General features: G+C 53.6%; 9 protein-coding genes across 9 annotated transcripts; 5 read left to right on the forward strand and 4 right to left on the reverse strand.

Annotated features, from left to right (window-relative positions):
* Nucleotides 1-1,281: 1,281 nt before the first annotated feature.
* Nucleotides 1,282-2,087, reverse strand: CCOS01_11529 (uncharacterized protein; the record flags this gene model as incomplete). The annotated part of the gene is made up of 4 exons (XM_060459682.1): nucleotides 1,282-1,423; nucleotides 1,474-1,610; nucleotides 1,766-1,781; nucleotides 1,864-2,087. 4 exons carry the CDS (start codon nucleotides 2,085-2,087, stop codon nucleotides 1,282-1,284), a joined length of 519 nt encoding a protein of 172 aa, XP_060309513.1.
* Nucleotides 2,088-2,836: 749 nt separating this feature from the next.
* CCOS01_11530 (uncharacterized protein) lies at nucleotides 2,837-3,383 on the forward strand (the record flags this gene model as incomplete). Its single annotated transcript, XM_060459683.1, has 4 exons — nucleotides 2,837-2,922; nucleotides 3,048-3,154; nucleotides 3,222-3,254; nucleotides 3,325-3,383. The coding sequence occupies 4 exons, from the start codon at nucleotides 2,837-2,839 to the stop codon at nucleotides 3,381-3,383; spliced, it is 285 nt and encodes a 94-aa protein (XP_060309514.1).
* Nucleotides 3,384-4,002: 619 nt separating this feature from the next.
* On the reverse strand, nucleotides 4,003-6,602 carry CCOS01_11531 (uncharacterized protein; the record flags this gene model as incomplete). The annotated part of the gene is made up of 2 exons (XM_060459684.1): nucleotides 4,003-6,463; nucleotides 6,523-6,602. 2 exons carry the CDS (start codon nucleotides 6,600-6,602, stop codon nucleotides 4,003-4,005), a joined length of 2,541 nt encoding a protein of 846 aa, XP_060309515.1.
* A 275-nt stretch (nucleotides 6,603-6,877) lies between these two features.
* On the reverse strand, nucleotides 6,878-8,718 carry CCOS01_11532 (uncharacterized protein; the record flags this gene model as incomplete). Its single annotated transcript, XM_060459685.1, has 3 exons — nucleotides 6,878-7,500; nucleotides 7,562-7,846; nucleotides 7,896-8,718. 3 exons carry the CDS (start codon nucleotides 8,716-8,718, stop codon nucleotides 6,878-6,880), a joined length of 1,731 nt encoding a protein of 576 aa, XP_060309516.1.
* Nucleotides 8,719-9,838: 1,120 nt separating this feature from the next.
* CCOS01_11533 (uncharacterized protein) lies at nucleotides 9,839-10,413 on the reverse strand (the record flags this gene model as incomplete). Its single annotated transcript, XM_060459686.1, has 3 exons — nucleotides 9,839-9,931; nucleotides 10,012-10,344; nucleotides 10,402-10,413. The coding sequence occupies 3 exons, from the start codon at nucleotides 10,411-10,413 to the stop codon at nucleotides 9,839-9,841; spliced, it is 438 nt and encodes a 145-aa protein (XP_060309517.1).
* Nucleotides 10,414-11,336: 923 nt separating this feature from the next.
* CCOS01_11534 (uncharacterized protein) lies at nucleotides 11,337-11,998 on the forward strand (the record flags this gene model as incomplete). The annotated part of the gene is made up of 3 exons (XM_060459687.1): nucleotides 11,337-11,676; nucleotides 11,729-11,841; nucleotides 11,900-11,998. The coding sequence occupies 3 exons, from the start codon at nucleotides 11,337-11,339 to the stop codon at nucleotides 11,996-11,998; spliced, it is 552 nt and encodes a 183-aa protein (XP_060309518.1).
* Nucleotides 11,999-12,921: 923 nt separating this feature from the next.
* Nucleotides 12,922-13,494, forward strand: CCOS01_11535 (ribosomal protein L14; the record flags this gene model as incomplete). Its single annotated transcript, XM_060459688.1, has 2 exons — nucleotides 12,922-13,050; nucleotides 13,180-13,494. The coding sequence occupies 2 exons, from the start codon at nucleotides 12,922-12,924 to the stop codon at nucleotides 13,492-13,494; spliced, it is 444 nt and encodes a 147-aa protein (XP_060309519.1).
* A 959-nt stretch (nucleotides 13,495-14,453) lies between these two features.
* CCOS01_11536 (NAC domain-containing protein) lies at nucleotides 14,454-15,238 on the forward strand (the record flags this gene model as incomplete). The annotated part of the gene is made up of 3 exons (XM_060459689.1): nucleotides 14,454-14,693; nucleotides 14,801-14,859; nucleotides 14,920-15,238. The coding sequence occupies 3 exons, from the start codon at nucleotides 14,454-14,456 to the stop codon at nucleotides 15,236-15,238; spliced, it is 618 nt and encodes a 205-aa protein (XP_060309520.1).
* A 516-nt stretch (nucleotides 15,239-15,754) lies between these two features.
* Nucleotides 15,755-16,534, forward strand: CCOS01_11537 (ATP synthase subunit D; the record flags this gene model as incomplete). Its single annotated transcript, XM_060459690.1, has 4 exons — nucleotides 15,755-15,763; nucleotides 15,910-16,305; nucleotides 16,365-16,451; nucleotides 16,505-16,534. The coding sequence occupies 4 exons, from the start codon at nucleotides 15,755-15,757 to the stop codon at nucleotides 16,532-16,534; spliced, it is 522 nt and encodes a 173-aa protein (XP_060309521.1).
* Nucleotides 16,535-17,124: the final 590 nt, after the last annotated feature.

The raw sequence follows: 17,124 nt of genomic DNA on the forward strand, positions 1-17,124 counted from the left end.
ACGGTGAAGGGCCCCTTGGTACCTTTCGCGTGGGACTGATGCGCCACCTGGCGTATCTTAGCTGCCCGTATCGGCCAAGTTCCGCATTGTCAATTCCCATCTTGCCCTCATGGCCATATGGTTTTAGTCCCAGACGGTCGCGGCGGTGTGTGAGGGGAACAGAGGGAGTAAAACGAATAAAAGACAAGAAGCCATTTCCACGTAAGCGATGGAAGGCCAGGGGTTTCATGGCATTAGGGCAGGTCGGCGAGCTTACTCGTCTTCGGCGGCCACGCCGATTCGGGGAGCCTAGTAGTAGTGCCCTCAAGTCTGATCCGTTGATAGGACCTCTTAACGCATCCCCATATGCCCGCATATGCAGCTGGCTCTTTCGGGCATGTAGTCCATCGAGGTAGGAGTCCGACGTGCTGTTGATATCGTCGCTGGCGGGGTCAGTTTTTGCTGCCTGAGCAGCTTGCCACTTCAAACAAAGCGATTCGGCATCCCAAGATTCCCCGAGAGACGCCCTTGCCGAAGATGTCGTCGGCGTTGGGATTCGGTACCCGTGCAAGGGGGGTTCCGCTCCGTACACGGCCCGGCCACCAACTGCCATATCAGCCAAGGTTGTATTCCATAGTCGAGCTGCTTGTAATAAGATGAAATCCCATGAACAGAGGCTAGGCCAAGTCTCCTCGCTCGAAATCAGGGTTCGATCAAGGCCTCGACTCTGGTTCGGGAGCTTGCGTGGGGGTGCCTGGGCGAATATGTCGCACACAGCTCGAATGACACAATGGCGCAGATGTCTCGGGATTTCCGTCGAGGATCCATACTGGCGGTACGCTGGTCAAGCTAGCTATCAACCCGTCTTTTGGTCACGTTACTACGCGGGGAATCGCGGAATGCTACCGCGGGGATCCATTTGCTGTTCCGTATAGAGTATACTCTTCAGCCAAAGCACATACGGCACAACGACCATAACGCATCATTCGAGTCAGAACGCGGTTTGCTTTCTTTCTCTTGCAATTTTTTGGGCCGTGAAATATTGGCCTTGTTGTATATCGAATTAGAAAAAGGAAGTGTCTAGGAACCAGATCTGAGAAGCGTGACGTGTCTGATGCATGACATGACATGACAGGGTGGGTAGTCCGAAGCGCTCTGCGCCGTCTCCTCTTGCCTCCGCGACTGTTCCTGGATCGTGGCCGCAGCTGGTACGTCAGTTTGGAACCATGCTACAACTTTACCTCGTCCCTCCCATGGACCCCTTAATGTACCCCACTTTGCTCGGCAGTTGCGATTCTAGGTCTAGGAAGAGACGGCCTCCTTGACGTCCTCCTTGACATCCTTGGCCAGGTCACCAACACTCTTCTGAGATTGCTGCCACATGAGGATACGGGAGCACTGGACGACACCGACGACACCGAGGAAGAAGTTGACAGCAGCAAGACTGGACAGGTTAGTTGACACGTTCCCTTTGTGAGACCCTTCATGACATACAGGTAGTTCTTGGGCTTGATGATCAAGCACCAACGGGTCCAGATGATACCAGTGGCCGTCAGGGCACCGTTCTGGGTGAGAGACAGCTTCTCGGCGGGACGGGCAAAGTCAGCAACACCGGCAAGAACGAGAGCCCACTGTGTATTGTGTTGCCAGTCAGCATTCGTTCCATGGAGGCATTGCCAATTCTCTCGGGTATTTCTTCGTCCGGTCTATATCGACCTCCGACATCGCGACCGGACATCTGCAAGGGAGATACCCGGAGGTACCTTCAGCTACCAGGACTTCATACCTTCATAACGGGGGCCCTGGGACCATCGGAGTCAGCGGACATGTCAAAAGAATACCATGCGAAGCCTTTGTATCGCATGTCGGGGACAGTCTACTCACCAGAAGTGCACCGTCTTGATTCCGATGGGGCTGTCCCACATGCGCTTGAACCAGCTAACCTGGGCATCGGCGGACGCAGTCGAGCTCTGCCATCTCTTGGAGCTCTCGCGGAACTGGGCGCGGAACTGGGAGGTGCGGAAAGCGTTGCGGATCTGGGCACCGGCAAAGACCTGCTGGCGGAAGGCAGGGCGCGCGGCCTTGAAGAAGTTGTTGGCGGGGGCCATTGTGACGAACTTTCAAAGCTATAGCTTTTCTTTTCGTGTGTATATGTCGTCGGAAACTCGGGTTCGGAGGATCGATTGAGAAGGGATCTCAATTCACGCGGAGGCAGAGGTGGTTTGGAGCGGAGAGGGTTTTCCTTTCGATAGACGCACGGGAGGGATGGAGGGGAGAGGTTGAGGCGAGGTTGAGAGACGCAGATGCGTTGAGGTTTGGGACGTCCGAAGATGAGCGGGCAGCTTTTTTTGGCCCGGGAGCACGAGCGAGCGCATACGGTGCACTGAGAGGTAAGGCGCACGGCAGCTCTCAGCGAGCAAACAGCGTCCGTCAACCGGAGATAAGCGGGGACAACCCGTCGAGGGAAAAAAAGTTGACTGCGGGAGCACTGACCAGGTCGACCTCACCTTCCAATTTCCATTTGAACCTTAGCACCTTACGTAATACTCGCCTGTCTGTAGCTGCGTACCTTGAAAAACGGCCCCTAGATCGGGGGTGTTGAGTTGTGCATATGCATAAGTCCACAGCTCCAGGAGTCCAACCAATCAGTAATACCCAATTAGACAAGTTATGCTCATCCTGAGTTCCCGACCGCCTTATGCAAAATTCCCTGACCCACCTCGAACCGTGAGCATCTCGTTAACTTCAATCCTCGCCAGTCCGTCCACCAGCAAAGAGGCTACTCCAATCGATCCGAATCCCGCCAATTGACCCAACCGCCGCCCGTCCGCACCTCCTTCGCGCAGCCCCAGCCACGATGTCGAGCAAGTACGCATTCACAAAGGCCCTCAAGGAGGTGCGCTTCCTTTTCTGCCAGACGGGCGAGCACAGCGCCGCGACCCGGTACGTTTCCTCGACTTCCCTACACACGCTCAGCGCATGTACACCCCAACCTCGAAACCTCCCAACGACGACGACACCAACCGCTCGCATCACCTCGATTCCCCGCTAACCACTTCTCGCAATAGCAACTTCGTCGCAAGAGCCTACCCCACGATGAAGAAGAACAACCCCCAGACTCCCATCCTCATCCGCGAGGCCGCCGGCACACTACCCAAGATCTACGCGAGATACGGTCAGAACTACTTCCCAATGATACAGAATGAATACCGAATGCTGATTAGGTACTCTTCCTCAAACAGAATTCGGCGTTGAAAAGAGCCAGTCGCTGGAAGGTGAGAGTCACCCTCCTCCCTCCTTCAATCTCTCTCGAGGACGCTCAGTAGCTAACATGCTCCGCAAAAGGCCTGTCGGACAAGCAGATCGAGGACACAGTTACGACCCTGGTGAAGAACGGCGCATAAACGTATAAACCCGGGCGGGGACAATTGAACGAATAGACTCAAACAAGGACCTTTTGTACCATCACCATGTTGTTGAGAATGACGAGCCGAAAGTTGTATTGAAACTGAACTCAGCGAGCTGCCGATGAATGAAACTAGGCGCCATGGTAACAGTTCGGGGTTATCTGTGTTTGCAAAGTACCATTTCTACGACGATCCCATATGCGGTCTGCTGGATAGTGTCCACGTCCCCCGGGATGTTCACTGTGCCCTTGATCAGACGAGGCTCTGGGAGAAGACAAGTTCACTTCAGGTCACCTATGACGGGGCTCACAACCACCCAAGTAAGCATTCAAGCAATGAACGATCAGATAGAGAGTCTTCCGAGCAATGTTCATTCTATTTCTTCGCAACTACTAAGCCACAAGCGCGAGCTATGGGTATCACTCAAACACAAATCCTTCTCAAGGAACGAATTCAAATCCTCCCCATCACCTGCTTCTGAGATACCTCCCCAACAGGCTCTCCAATCTACAGAAAAGCTCTTAGTCAACCCTGTCCTGTCACATATGCTTCCGTCTTTCCGTATTTGTTCGTATCGCGCCCAAATCATTTCCCCCCAAACATCGAACATCCTTGTCTAATGCTTGCCACTGCCCTCCTGATGGAGCGCGCCCGAGGATGTCTTGTCCTTGGTCTTGTTCTCGCTGCTCATGCTGCTGGTAGGAGTGGTGGTGCTGCTCTTTGTAGCAGTTGATGTTGCACGCGCTTTGCCCCAGACGCTGGTCGCAGGTAGGCTGGAAGCAGGCAAGGGAGCAGGCGGCAGGGACGGGAAGTCGTCTTTACTTGCAACAGAAAGCTTTCTGTTGTGCGTCCCAGGGGCATGTTGCGGTTGCTGGACGTGCTTATTTTGCTTCTTAGGCGAAGGGTTGTTCTTCTGCGGTTCTTGCTTACCCTGTTGATGCTGCCCGTGCTGTTCGCGATCGCTGCTAAGCTGTTGCTGCTTTTTCTTGCTAGCGCCCTTCTTCGCACGCTGTCTTTGACCGTTGCCACTGCTAGCATTTGATGGCTGTGGGACGGGCGTACCACCTTCAGCGGGGTGGTCCTGCTTTGCCTTCGCCATGCTCTCGGGTGCCGAATTTTGCGTGCCTTCATCTTGGACTGGCACTTCACCAGTTGTAGAACTCACTCCATTGTCGACGCCATCTCCAGCACCATGTCCCTGACACTGTTCAGCTTGAGCTTTGGGAGGCGTTGGTCCTGGAGTGAGAGTTCGGGATGTGACCGATGAACTGCGAGAAAAGTTGCGTTGATGCTGAGTGGTCTTCACTGGGATCGGTACCAATGGAATTGGCGCCAGCTTCACCCTATGAAAAGCAGGGCGCGGTACAGGCGACACAAACTCCTTTGCCTTTGGATTGAGTTGCATGGTTGACTTTGCCGTCGCTTCGCTCTCAACCACGGACGTTTCTGGTGAAAACTTCGGTTCAGGCGTCCTGGCTGACGATGGAGTTGCTGGGGTCGATAAGACCTTGGGCGAGCTGTTGCCAGAGCAGCTTTCCTGGGCTGTGGTGAAGCTCATCTGTGAAGTACTCGCAGCAGATGGAAGACCGCCGTCGACGACATGGGCCTCCTTTAGGATGGTGGCTGCTCCAGAACTAGAACCTTCTCGTACAGCAATGTTCAGCTGAGCCGGCTGCTTGTTGCGATTCTTCGGCATTCGAAGTGAGCCGCCAGCGTTGGCTCGAAAGCTTTTGTTAGGCGGCTCCGGGAGACTTGACTTTCCTGGAGACGCTTCTGTTGCAACGATATCCCTGGCCTTCGTGATGATGTCGGCCGTCTCTGATGCACCAGTCTGGGTTTCCGCCGGGATATGAAGAGTTTTATCATCGGCGGCCACAGTCGAGGCGTCGCCAATGGGCAGAGACTCATCTTGACTTCCTGATGTCGGCTTCTTCTTCTTTTTCTTGTTTCTCTTGGTCTTCTTCTTTGAAGCATCGTCGGCCATAGCGGTGATTGGAACCCCTGAGATTAAGCCCGCATCGATCAAGCTGTCGAGTGCATGTCCAGAATTCAAGCGAAGGCTATCGCTAGGCCCATCTTCGTCAGGAAACGAAGTCTTGAGGAACGAAGAGCTACTTCTTCCTGGCATGTGAGGCACCACGTCGAAGACCTCGACACTGCTGGTATCTCTGTGAGAAAAAACCTTCCTGTACTTTCCCTTGCCATACGTGGGACTCTGCGCAAGAGGCTCAGGGGCTATGACTCCTTCTTCCGGGACAGGCGAGACGTGAGGTATAACCTTCGCAGATTCTTCAGATGGTCCCTGGTCACGAAGAGCGCCGAATTTGTGTTCCTTCTCACTGGGAGAGGCAGGGGGGCTTTTCTTGAACGGAGAGGCTACCGATTCACTGGCGTCCGGAGTAAAGACAGCCTTGCCAGACGAGTCAGATTCTCCGTATACTTCAGTGCCCATCGAGGTTTTCGTCAGCTTTTGAGGTGTCGCCGGCAAGTTGACGACAATGACTTTGCACGGACTGTTGGAAATCCGAGGGCTGTCATGCTTGGTTGTCTTCTCTTCATCGGGAATGACCTCCTCGGAAGGCGGCTTCGATTGCGACTCAGCTTCACTTGACTGTTGCAAAGCTAGATCGACAGTCGGTTTGGCTTGTGTCGGCTTGACGTCTTCGGGCAGTTCAGTTTTCCCCTGCAGCACAGTGGCTTGGTCTGCGGTGGGCAGTGGAATAGTTAAATCAGTTACCGCTTCGGGCTGAGAACCATGTACTGCTTTGCCCTGCGATTTTGATGGACGAGGAATTATGTACTGCTCCAAGGAGACTGCTTGAGATCGAGAGTCCATACGAGCAGATAGAGACTGGCTCTGGGTGAATTGGACCTGGCTGCTAGCCCGAGATTGCTGAGACCCTTCATACGAGTTCGGGATTCTATGCTGTTCAGTCGCGTCCCGGCTGCCCTTGGAATACATCAAGCTTCCATAACGCGTATGGTGAATAGGTCGCGTCTGGAGCATACAGTGAAGCTCTGCGCACTCAACATCCTTTGCGCATGCAATCTCAGTGATGCGAGAACCCTCTTTGAATCTGAACGAGAGCACCTGATATCAGTAGAATTCCTAGCCTGGACGAATGTTGCCACTTACCTGACAAAAAAGTTGGGTAAATCTTTCTGGTCCTTGAGAGCCAATCTGTTGACTTTCTCAACCTCTCCCCACCGAGACATCACAGCATGGACCTTTTCAGACAGGTCATCTCTAATCAGATGAGAGGTGAGCTGAACGAAGACAGATCGTTCACGAGCCTCACAAGAAGGACACTCGCAAGGCGCGTAGGCCCATTTGTTATCGCCAAGCTTTTCATGTTGATTTGTGCAAGTGAAAGTTTGTCTAGACGCGGAAGAACGGGATAATGCACGGCCGCGATTCTCCTTGGTTGGAGAACGACGGAAAACGGGCCCATGAATCGAGTCATCTGCATTGTGGACCTTCTCCCATCCTTTTAAATCGCCACGGGTGCGCTGCTGATGATGAGAAGGGCCGTTCGAGTTAGGCGCTGCTCGCGAGTTGAATCTTGTCTCAAATCGCGGATGGCCCATTTGCGAGCCGCGGTCGCCTGCTTGGCCAAAATGGGGGTCTGTTGATGCATTCCGCTTGCCGTTGTGTCTCTGAAAGGAAACCAGCTCAGGTGCCACTCCGGGAAAAGCAGCAGATTGAGCACGCTGCTGCGCGCCGCCCACGGGAACAGAGCCCGGTATTTGCGCCGAATGCCCAGCGTTGTTGAAGCGGTTGTCATTAGGTCTTTGAGGAGACGGAATGACCTGCGAGGGTGGGCCGTAACGGCGATTTCCAGGACCAGCAGGAGGTTCCATGGGTCCATGGGGAGGCCCATGAGGAAGTCCACGAGAGGGTCCATTAGGAGGTCCACGAGAGGGTCCATGAGAGTGCCCTTGAGAGTGCCCTTGAGGGGGGGCATGAGAGGGAGCATGAAGGGGGCTAACGGGGCCAAGATAGGGCTGAGGCATACCATGTGGACCTGTAGTGAAAGGCGTGCTGAATGGATGACCATCAGGTCTAATAGCATGAGGGTAAAAGGTGGACCCTCCCGGACCTGCATTTTCGCCTCTGGATATCGAAGTTTGATTCGTTTGCGCAACGTTGGGAAGCAAACGACCAGGCAGCTGACGAGAACCATCGTTACCATGGCCATGACTTGCCGAAAAGGTCTGCCGCTTGTCCGCTGGGGTACCCTCGGGGTAGCTGACGCGATTCACGGCCGTGGCAACATCGTGATGGAGATGGTCGATTGGAGTTTGCCTAGATGTACCGCTCACGATCAATGGCTTCGGAGGAGAGGCTTTGGCAGCCGGGCTCGTTTGGGACAGCGGGGAGTCGGGGCTGCCCTTCGTCAGGTTTGGGGCGGTTGATGCTGGGGCAAGTCCACTAGGAGTATCTTGAACGGGTTGACCCGCTGACAAGGTTAGGTCAGGCGCTTTCAACAGGTAACAGAGTCAACTCACCAAGCCAATGTTGCAGTGTGCCTCCTTCCCACTGGTACCCGAGGCTATTTTGCGGGTACAAGGCTGGTTGAGCCCATGGCTTGCCTAGAAGCTGATCATGTCGAAACTTCAGAGCATTGCGGACAAGTTCCATGCTGACAGGAGGCAATCCCTGGAGGTCAACGCGATCCTCTGAGCTCAGCAGATTGAGAACGTCGCCCTGGAATTCTTTGAAGTCTAGCAGCTTCTTCTTGTTCTCGCTCTTTGCAGCCCATTCGTCGCACCAGTGACCAACTTCTGCAACGATTTCTTGATGGAGGTTGCGAACGAGACATTGATTTTCGTGGTAGAGATGAAGCATCAGATTCCAAAGGTTCATCGCGCCTTGGAAGTAGATGTCATAGCAGTCGAAATAATCATACAAGTCTTCCCAGAACTCCAGCTGCGGCATGGACTTCATGTGACTCCAATGCTTCTTGCGGATGGCATTGGCCCTCTCCTGGAGCTCTTCAGCGCTCCATAAATCAATCTGGCGTACTGGGAGGACGTGGCTGAGACCGCGAGTGGGAAACTCGCCATTGTTGGTGCTAAAAATAGCCTTGATCTCCTTCGTCGGCTGGTTGTAGAAGGCGATCGGAAGATTGTCTTCGATGTAAAGTCTAGGCGTCTCTGCCTCCTTGGTACCGACCATCTTGTAGCCGTCGGGAATTCCGTTGGGGTAGTAATGAGAGGAGGGCTTGGTAGGCATAGAGTTTGCCATCGTAGCGCGACTATCGTGATCGTTGTTCCTGGGGAAGCGCTGATCTTGGAAGGAGCCAGGTCCTCCATGGATGTTAGAAGCCATACTGCAAAGCTGCGTATATCCAACGTCGTTTGGCAACGGGATGATAGGCTTGCGGTGATGGGCTCGGAGGCAATGGAGGTAGAGAAAATGAGAATATTTCTGGTGGCGATTTTGGAGTAGGAGAGGGATTGATTTGGTGGTGGGAAGGGAGAAGAGACGATGAAGTGGGTGGTGTTGTTGTTTTTGGGACGAAGAGAGAGGGAGAAGGTCAAGACTCACAAGGCAAATGAAAAAAAAAGAAGCAGGAGAGAGGTTGGAAGGAAGGAGGCAGGTCCCAGAGATGTTTGTTGGGAAGGAATCATGGGTGGGTGCACCTGCCTGTAGATGAGAGCAGCAGTAGCATCAACCAGAAGAACGAAATATTCAGACGTTCACAGAGTGACACCTCTTAGATCGGTGAAGTGGAGGAAGCAGGACTCAGGCAGCAACATAGTTCCCGGCAGCTACATTTTTAGTAAGTACACCAGATACGGCTCTCACATGGTAATCGCGTGAGCTTCCTGGGTCTTCCTTTTGTTGCGACGACTCCTACTTGATGTGTAGACACAATTTGCTGTATAGGTGGGTAGCCGGGATCTTCTTCCCCTCCTTTCACAGGAACTTGATATGAAAAGAGCCAGTGTTCTCTTCTTTCAGCCGTCTGGCATCTTTCCCAAGGTCATCATGCCCCTCATTGTAATGTCCATAGAGACAAACAAGTCTTACTCATTTGTTCCTGATAACGAATAAATGTAGTTGATGCAGCACACTTCCATTGAGGATCAGTAATAAGATGGGATATCGTTGGTCCTGGAGAATTGAGGTAGCAGTGCTTGCATATGAGGTAAGGCTTTGCTCATCAGCGTGAACGAGCACTATTGCAGGAACATAGTACTCATTGGAACTCAACTTGGATCCTCGTCCGACAGCTATCAACAGATTGACGGCAGCCTACAGAAATAGCTACGAGCTAAATTTGGGCTTGATGGAAGCAATGGAAGATATTTTACACGGCATAGAAGAGAGAAGAGTATATTCATCATTCAACTACTAATGTACCATTGGGGGAATGAGAACGCAGGTATCTGGATAACAAGGACAAAGGAGCTGCTTTGAAACATCTGAAGAGAGCGTTCTTCTTTCAGCTCTTCTCATTGCTCAAGGCGTTAATCATCTTGAGAATCTCAGATTCACTCTCACCAGAGACAGCCTTGCCGTTGTTCCAATCCACAGTCTGTATGTCTCAGTCAGCCAGGTTTGTTCTCAAAGTACAGGTTTGAAGAGGACCACGAGCTCTGGGGAGGAAACACATACCACGGGTCTTTGAAAAACCTCGGCGTTCTGCTGGAACTTCTTCAGGGCATCCTGCTCAGTGGAAGCACCCTTGATGATTGATGGGATCTTGCTCTTTCCGACGTATTCCAGGATGGTCTTAACCTGGTCGGCTGTTGGGGGGTCTTCGGTGATGTTGAGCTCAAAGTCGGCGCGGGACGTCTTGGGGCTCGTTTGGACGCTGTGGTCGCTGGCCTGGTCCTCAGTCGCGCCGGCGGCGGCGTTGGCCGACACCTGCTTGAGGAGGTTGACAACCCTCACAGAGGCGGGGGAGCTCGCCTTGTGGAAGACAGTGACGATGTCGAGGGTCTTGCGCTACAGTGTGTGTCAGTGGTCAATTGATCTGTATCGGGTACAATTGAGCAGCCTTACGAATCCGAACATTGTGGCAGGTCGTTGGGGAGCTATTTTGGTGGTGTGTTTGTCTTGCGTGAGCTCTGCTTCGTGCAGCGTGATGCGATGAAGTCGGTAGTGGAGCTCTGGAGCTCCGGAGCTATCAGGTTTACGTCATTTAGCCGGGCGGCTTAGTTTTAGACGCCAATGCCGGATTAGCGCACTGACGGGGCCTGCCGCGCTTGACCCCTGGCCCCATGCACCTGGGACTGGCCACAGGAGGCACAGCGATGGAGCATCACGTCTTGGGACCCCTCACTCTGTCATTTGGATGGGCCTGGAGCCTCTTGGGCATCGATTTGGCTTTTTTCGTAACGGAATAGATCAGGGGCGCGGCTCCGATGGGTCCTCTGCTATGTCATGTTGCCTTCCCACAGCAATAGGGCAATTGATCTCACTACCTATCTAGATTCACAGGATGTGCAGCACGCGATCAGGGTGCCGCACAGTGCAAAGCTCGAAAGTGACTGGTCGGTCGTCAGGGAAGGTACTGGCGGGGTAAGATTTCAATGCACCAGGCAGATTCACCTTCAACGCTCCTATTTACAGATGAGAGGCTTGCCGAAAGAATCAACAGCTGAAGAAGAAAAGGTGCCTAGGTCAATATCGATCTTGGACCTTCGCGCTCATTCGTTATCCACCGTGGAGCAGGGGTAGCCAGACTTGAGGCAGGCGATGGGCTGAACTCAAGCTCACTCAGCTTCAGCATCAAAGACAGGGCTGAAAATTGGCAACGAAGATGCGCCGTAAAGTCAGAGCCGCCAACTACTCTCCGCCCCAAGTGCATCGCCGATTTTCCATGTGGCATGAGCAGATCTGTCATGGCTTTTTTGCGGAGAATGACAATTGCATGACGTAGGAGGGAGTTTTGCCCGTCTAAGCTGAGAATCGGCGCTGGAGACGTCATGACGTAGATGTACCGGAGGGGGGTCGCTGCGCAAGTGCAGCTAAGACAGCTTCCTTCCCATTCATATAGAAAGCTCATCTGCTGTACGCAAGCCTTTTTTGCTCCCTTCTCAATCCAAGCATCAATCACTCATCAAACAACACACCGTCCTTGCTCTTTAGCAGTAAACATACCCTCAAATTTCCACCTCACCAACAAAACAACCATCATCATGTCCGGAAACTCAAACGTTGGCAACAGCGCCGTTTACGAGGCTGGCGATCAGAGAAATGCCAAAGAGGAGGAGACCAACAACGCCGAGCGTTTCCACGAGGGCAAGGAGCACTCTCACTTGGCGACAGACTCCAGTAAGTTGCCCGTACAGCGGCCGGTATTTTGCAGCTGTTAATAGTTAATCAGAGGATGAGCGTTCCATCGCCAACAGACTCGCTGCTGAGGAGAAGAAGAACAAGGAAGGTGATGAGGAAGAGTCCCTCGAGACCCGCCTTGGCAAGGAGGACGCCACACTCCCCGTAAGTAGCATTCCTGAGCCCTCCGCGCATGAAAGAATCAGTGCTAATTGGCAATCAGGCCAAGCTGCACGGTAACAAGCCTTCCAGGGGCGCCGAGATCGATAAGCAGCTCCAGGAGGAGGACGAGCTCCGCCTGAAGCAAAAGGCTGGAAAATAGACATGGGAAGCACAAATATGATTTTCGGTCCGGCGTTGGCAGGGTAGCACCAGCATACATGAGTTCATAGGATGAATATCAAAAGTCATGAGGCAAAACACTTTTCCAGTGATGTTTACACGGTGGTTGCGAGGCAGTCTGAAAGATCGTGCTCACGCAATTAATCATGAAGAACGGGCAACACACTAGGATTCAAGAACGTAGACGTTTACATATCATATTTTTTCTTTACTATTAAGTCGTCTATACTGGTGGTCATACCTGAATGTTGAATTAGTCAAACATATCCAGACAAAGATTCAGAGAACAGAGAGGTGTTGTTGGGTTTGGAGGTCAGAATATGTAAGAATTGAATATCATATATTCAGACGATATAGCCACTCCGGCGAAAGAGAGCCACCGAAAGAAATCAATCGCAAATTTTTCTCATCATTCCAATAGGGGGTGTTTCGGGCGATGTGAACGTACCTTGTGTTCTGTTGCAGCTTCTTAGACAGATGCCAAATTCTGAGCACCTCGAAGCTGATGAAGAGTAAGATCAACAAAACAAAGGGAGAGCTCAGCAAGCTGCACCTTTATGCGAATGGGAAAAAAAAGTTCTGTCGTCGGTGGGGCCTGCGCGGTGAGTGGTCACTGACCGCCCCAGCTAAGCCGTTTTGGGAAGAGAGGAACTCGGCTCGGTTAATCAGCAAATCCGTCTCATTGCGGCTTTCTGACTTGCCCTAAGTCGCACCATCCTCCCAGGGAAAAAAAAAAAGAAGTGTGCCGAAGTGACTTCGAACTCCATCCACCACTAACCACCAGCAGCACATCTTCGACGTCTGGTAAGTTGACGCGCCCCTCCAAGACAAGCAAGACGCAACACCACGAAATCCGCAACCCCGATTCTAACTTCGCGATCCAACTTCAGACCGACCAGCAAAATGGGTGACGCTACCATCGAGGGTTCTAAGTGGCGACTGGTCGAGGTCGGCCGTGTCGTCCTCATCCAGGGCAACGGCCCCTACGCCGGCCGCCTTGCGACTATCGTCGAGATTATCGACCACAAGCGCGTACGTTACGACAGCACCTCCTCTCTCCCCCGATACGATTCGAATGGTTTTTTTGAAATTGGGCGCACGAGCGCGCGCTCCGTGGACGATATAGGAAACCTGGAAGACTAACATGATACCAAATTGCAGGCTCTGGTCGATGGCCCCTCCTCAGACGCCAAGCTCGCCGTCCCCCGCCAGCCCGTCTCTCTCTCCAACGTTCTCCTCTCCTCGCTCGTCGTCGCCGACCTGCCCCGTGGCGCCCGTACCGGCACCGTCAAGAAGTTCTGGGAGAAGTCCGAGATCGACCAGAAGTGGAAGGAGACCAACTGGTTCAAGCGCAGCACTCAGATCGAGCGGAGAAAGAACCTCAGCGACTTCGACCGCTTCAAGGTTCTCCGCCTCAAGAAGCAGCGCCGTTTCGAAGAGCGCAAGGCTCTGGTCAAGGTCAAGGCCTCGGCGTAATGGACTCACGATTAGGATGTCTATGGGGTTGACTTTGAAGACTACGGGGCTGGTTTAGAGCGTGACAGCATGGGATCCGGTTTGGTCTGCATCACCGCAGCATTGGGTTGCTGCACATCTCTTTTGCTCCGTAACTGGAAGGGCTGTATGTCACATTCATCATCAATCATATGATGACCGGCGTCAAATACGGAAATTCAGAGCCAAAAATGAATTCATGGCACAATCAGAAAAATAGATTGGTTGGCTCGTGACGGGGACACGGAGTAAAGACTTTTTTTTCGGTTTTCCTTTTGACACTCTGTAAATCTTCATGACGAGCCTATTCTTGACGTGAATGCCATGGCCAGGAGTCGGTTCTCGAAATGCCGTTTTAGATCTTCCGGTTAAGTCCAGATTTCGTAGTGAGCCCATGTACGGCCAGGCTCTGCCTCAGCCTTGTAGAAATGACGGGCAGAATGTCATCCATTTCCTTGAGGCGGCGGCCGTGGCTCAAAATGCCCGGCGTGCACCGCGTCCCATCCGGGGGACCTGAACTGGGGGGAGCCACTCAGGTCGGGAGCGTTGGCAGACTCGCAGGCGGTTGTCTTCTGCTTACCTAATCCACTTTAACACAGTAGGTGCTGCTAACCCTAGAATTTCTCTGCGATCTTTCCTACAAACCACAAAGCCACCGAACATAATCCCCCACGCCGAGTTAACGATCCCTCGTTCTAGTCTTTGGTAAGTGTTGCTGTCCCTCTGTCGGATTTTTGACGCCATTGCCCGATCAACGAACCCGCGACTGCACCGACGAATTTTTGTGCGAAAAGTTGGCATTTTCCCCTTCCCACAGACACCCAAATCCGAGCTCGCCAAATCAGCTCTGCGCGCGATCCTAGCTCCCACCACCACCACCACACCAGAAGCACCCCGCAGCTAACAATTTTTTTTCTTCCCTCGGTTCAGCAGTCGACAAAATGGCCAACCCCCGCGTTGAAGAGCTTCCCGATGACGAGACCAAGAAGGTCTCCGTCGAGGAGCACGAGGACGAGAGCTCCGACTCCGAGATTGAGGGCGAGGATGCCGAGGGCCTTCCCTCCGGCTCCACCGCCGTCATCCACTCCCGCAACGAGAAGAAGGCCCGCAAGGCTCTCGAGAAGCTGCACCTGACCAGAGTGCAGGGCATCACCCGCGTCACTCTCCGCCGCCCCAAGAACGTGAGTTGCCTGGCATGATATGATGTGGCTGTTGTCGGTGGTGGTGGTGGTGGCACGCACGGCGCAATGCGGGGGGGCATATTGAACAAGGCTGACCCACGTCCCAGATCCTCTTCGTCATCAACAGCCCCGAGGTCTACAAGTCCCCCAACAGCAACACCTACATGTAAGTAGCATACTGTACCATGGGTCATGCGATGTGTGGAAACTGACATGTGCACTCAAGCGTTTTCGGTGAGGCCAAGATTGAGGACCTCAACGCCACTGCTCAGCAGGCCGCCGCCCAGCAGCTCGCCGCTGCTGGTGGTGAGCACGACCACGCCGGCCACGACCACTCCAGCCACGGCAAGGCCGTCGAGGCTGACGCCGAGACCAAGAAGGACGAGGAGGAGGACGATGGTGAGGAGGTTGACGCCGAGGGCATTGAGGACAAGGACATTGAGCTCGTCATGACCCAGGCCAACGTTAGCCGGAAGAAGGCCATCAAGGCCCTGAAGGAGAACGACAACGATATCGTTAACTCTATTATGGCATTGAGTATTTAGCGGCGGCCCCGGTCAAAGGTAGTTTCTCAAAATCTCGATACAGCAAAAAGGACGGAACGGGTTGGCATGTACAATTCCCAGGGAGTTGACTCCGAAAAGTCTCTTTCGCAATGAGAGGTCATGATAATCGGCGCTTTCTTGCACTCTGGATATCGCGCTTATGACATACGTGATGCGTGATTGGCTATTGTGACATCGTGGGCTGACTCCTGCTCGTAATACCTGCCTTTGTAGACCAGCCTCGTCTGGTTGAATTTACAGCTACCCCTCGATCTGGCGGGAATTGGCTCAGACCGAATTCGCAAAGCCGGGAGCTTTGCCCCACCATTGAACCGTTCGTTCCCGTGCAGCCAGTCACACCCCAGTACATTCGGCCGGATAAGTATCACGTGAATATCCGCGTGACACAGTCCATCCCGGCTCTTTCTCTGCTCTCCGGTCGGCAAAGTCAATCATCAACCTCACGACGACGCAACTCCCTCTCCACTCCCCCGAACCCTCAACAAATCCTCCAAAATGGCCGCAGTACGTGTATCCCATCGAAGTCCGCTCGTCTCTCGTCGCCGATTGATGCAATTGCCGCCCATGTCGCCAATTGGGTCGCGCATCCGCGCATCCGCTCCCTTGAAGCTGGGCCACCTGAGCTAATTTCTCTCCTTGTCCTGCAATAGCGAAGCGCAGCTCTCAAGCTCGACTGGGCCAAGGTCACCACCTCCCTCGGCCTCAAGGGCCAGACCGCCGCCTCCCTCCAGGCTTTCAAGCAGCGCAACGAGAACGCCCGCCGCAGGGTCCAGCAGCTGTCGGAGCTCCCCACGACCGTCGACTTCGCTCAGTACCGCTCCATCCTCAAGAACCAGGCCGTCGTCGATGAGATCGAGAAGCGCTTCTCCGCCTTCAAGCCCGCCACCTACGATGTCTCTCGCCAGATCAAGGCCATCGAGGCCTTTGAGGTCGAGGCCGTCAAGAACGCCGAGGCCACCAAGCAGAAGGTCGACCTCGAGCTCAAGGACCTCGAGAAGACCCTGACCAACATCGAGTCCGCTCGCCCCTTCGAGGACCTCACTGTCGTACGTACCGCCGGAATACGTGGAGGACGCGGATGGCCGGATGCTTATTATGACTACAGGACGATGTCGCCGCCGCCGAGCCCTCAATCGATGAGAAGACCTCCCAGCTCGTCTCCAAGGGCCGCTGGACCGTTCCGGGATACAAGGTACGTTCAAAGCACGACCCCGATATGATTCGGCATACTAATACCCCCTACAGGAGAAGTTCGGCGATCTTTCCGTGCTATAGACGCGTTCGTTCTTCGATTCCCTTTGTGTACTCTAGCATTGTAGATAGGCGATCGGTCCAAGGGGAGGGAATCAACCCAGCGGACATTAATATCGACCTGCTGTACCAAGCGCCTTGCCCATCCTATGATGTACTCGTTCATTCTGAGCCGCCAGCTCTGCAGAGTCGGTTTGAAGGATACTGGTGTTCGGTTGAATTTTTCCGGTTCGGAGTTTGTCTCCTCGGCGCTAACCGCAGTGGTGGCCGTTCACCGAGCCGCCAAGCCCAACAGCGTGACCGTTCGCACGGCTCATCCAGCAATATGCTATGAATTCGGTCACTTCATAAGCACGCGGTGAGTACCGAAATTTTGACATATCCTGGTTTGGTTCTCGGGGCTGAGCTCACACTCGACCTGCCCGGCTCCCCGGAACTACGGCCGGATAAACGGGATCTCGTCGCGACAACAACAGCCCGGAAGCCCCGACTTCCCCACTATCGGACCTTGAGTCTAACCTCATCTCACAAAGCATCTCAACACCAAAGCCGCGTACAAATGTAGTGACCTTCGCTCTTGAGCCTCTCGTTATCGAATTGTTACATTTGATCGC

Source organism: Colletotrichum costaricense, assembly GCF_030867565.1.
Source record: "Colletotrichum costaricense strain IMI 309622 chromosome Unknown Scaffold_13.1, whole genome shotgun sequence".
NCBI classification, from domain to species: Eukaryota; Fungi; Ascomycota; class Sordariomycetes; order Glomerellales; family Glomerellaceae; genus Colletotrichum; species Colletotrichum costaricense.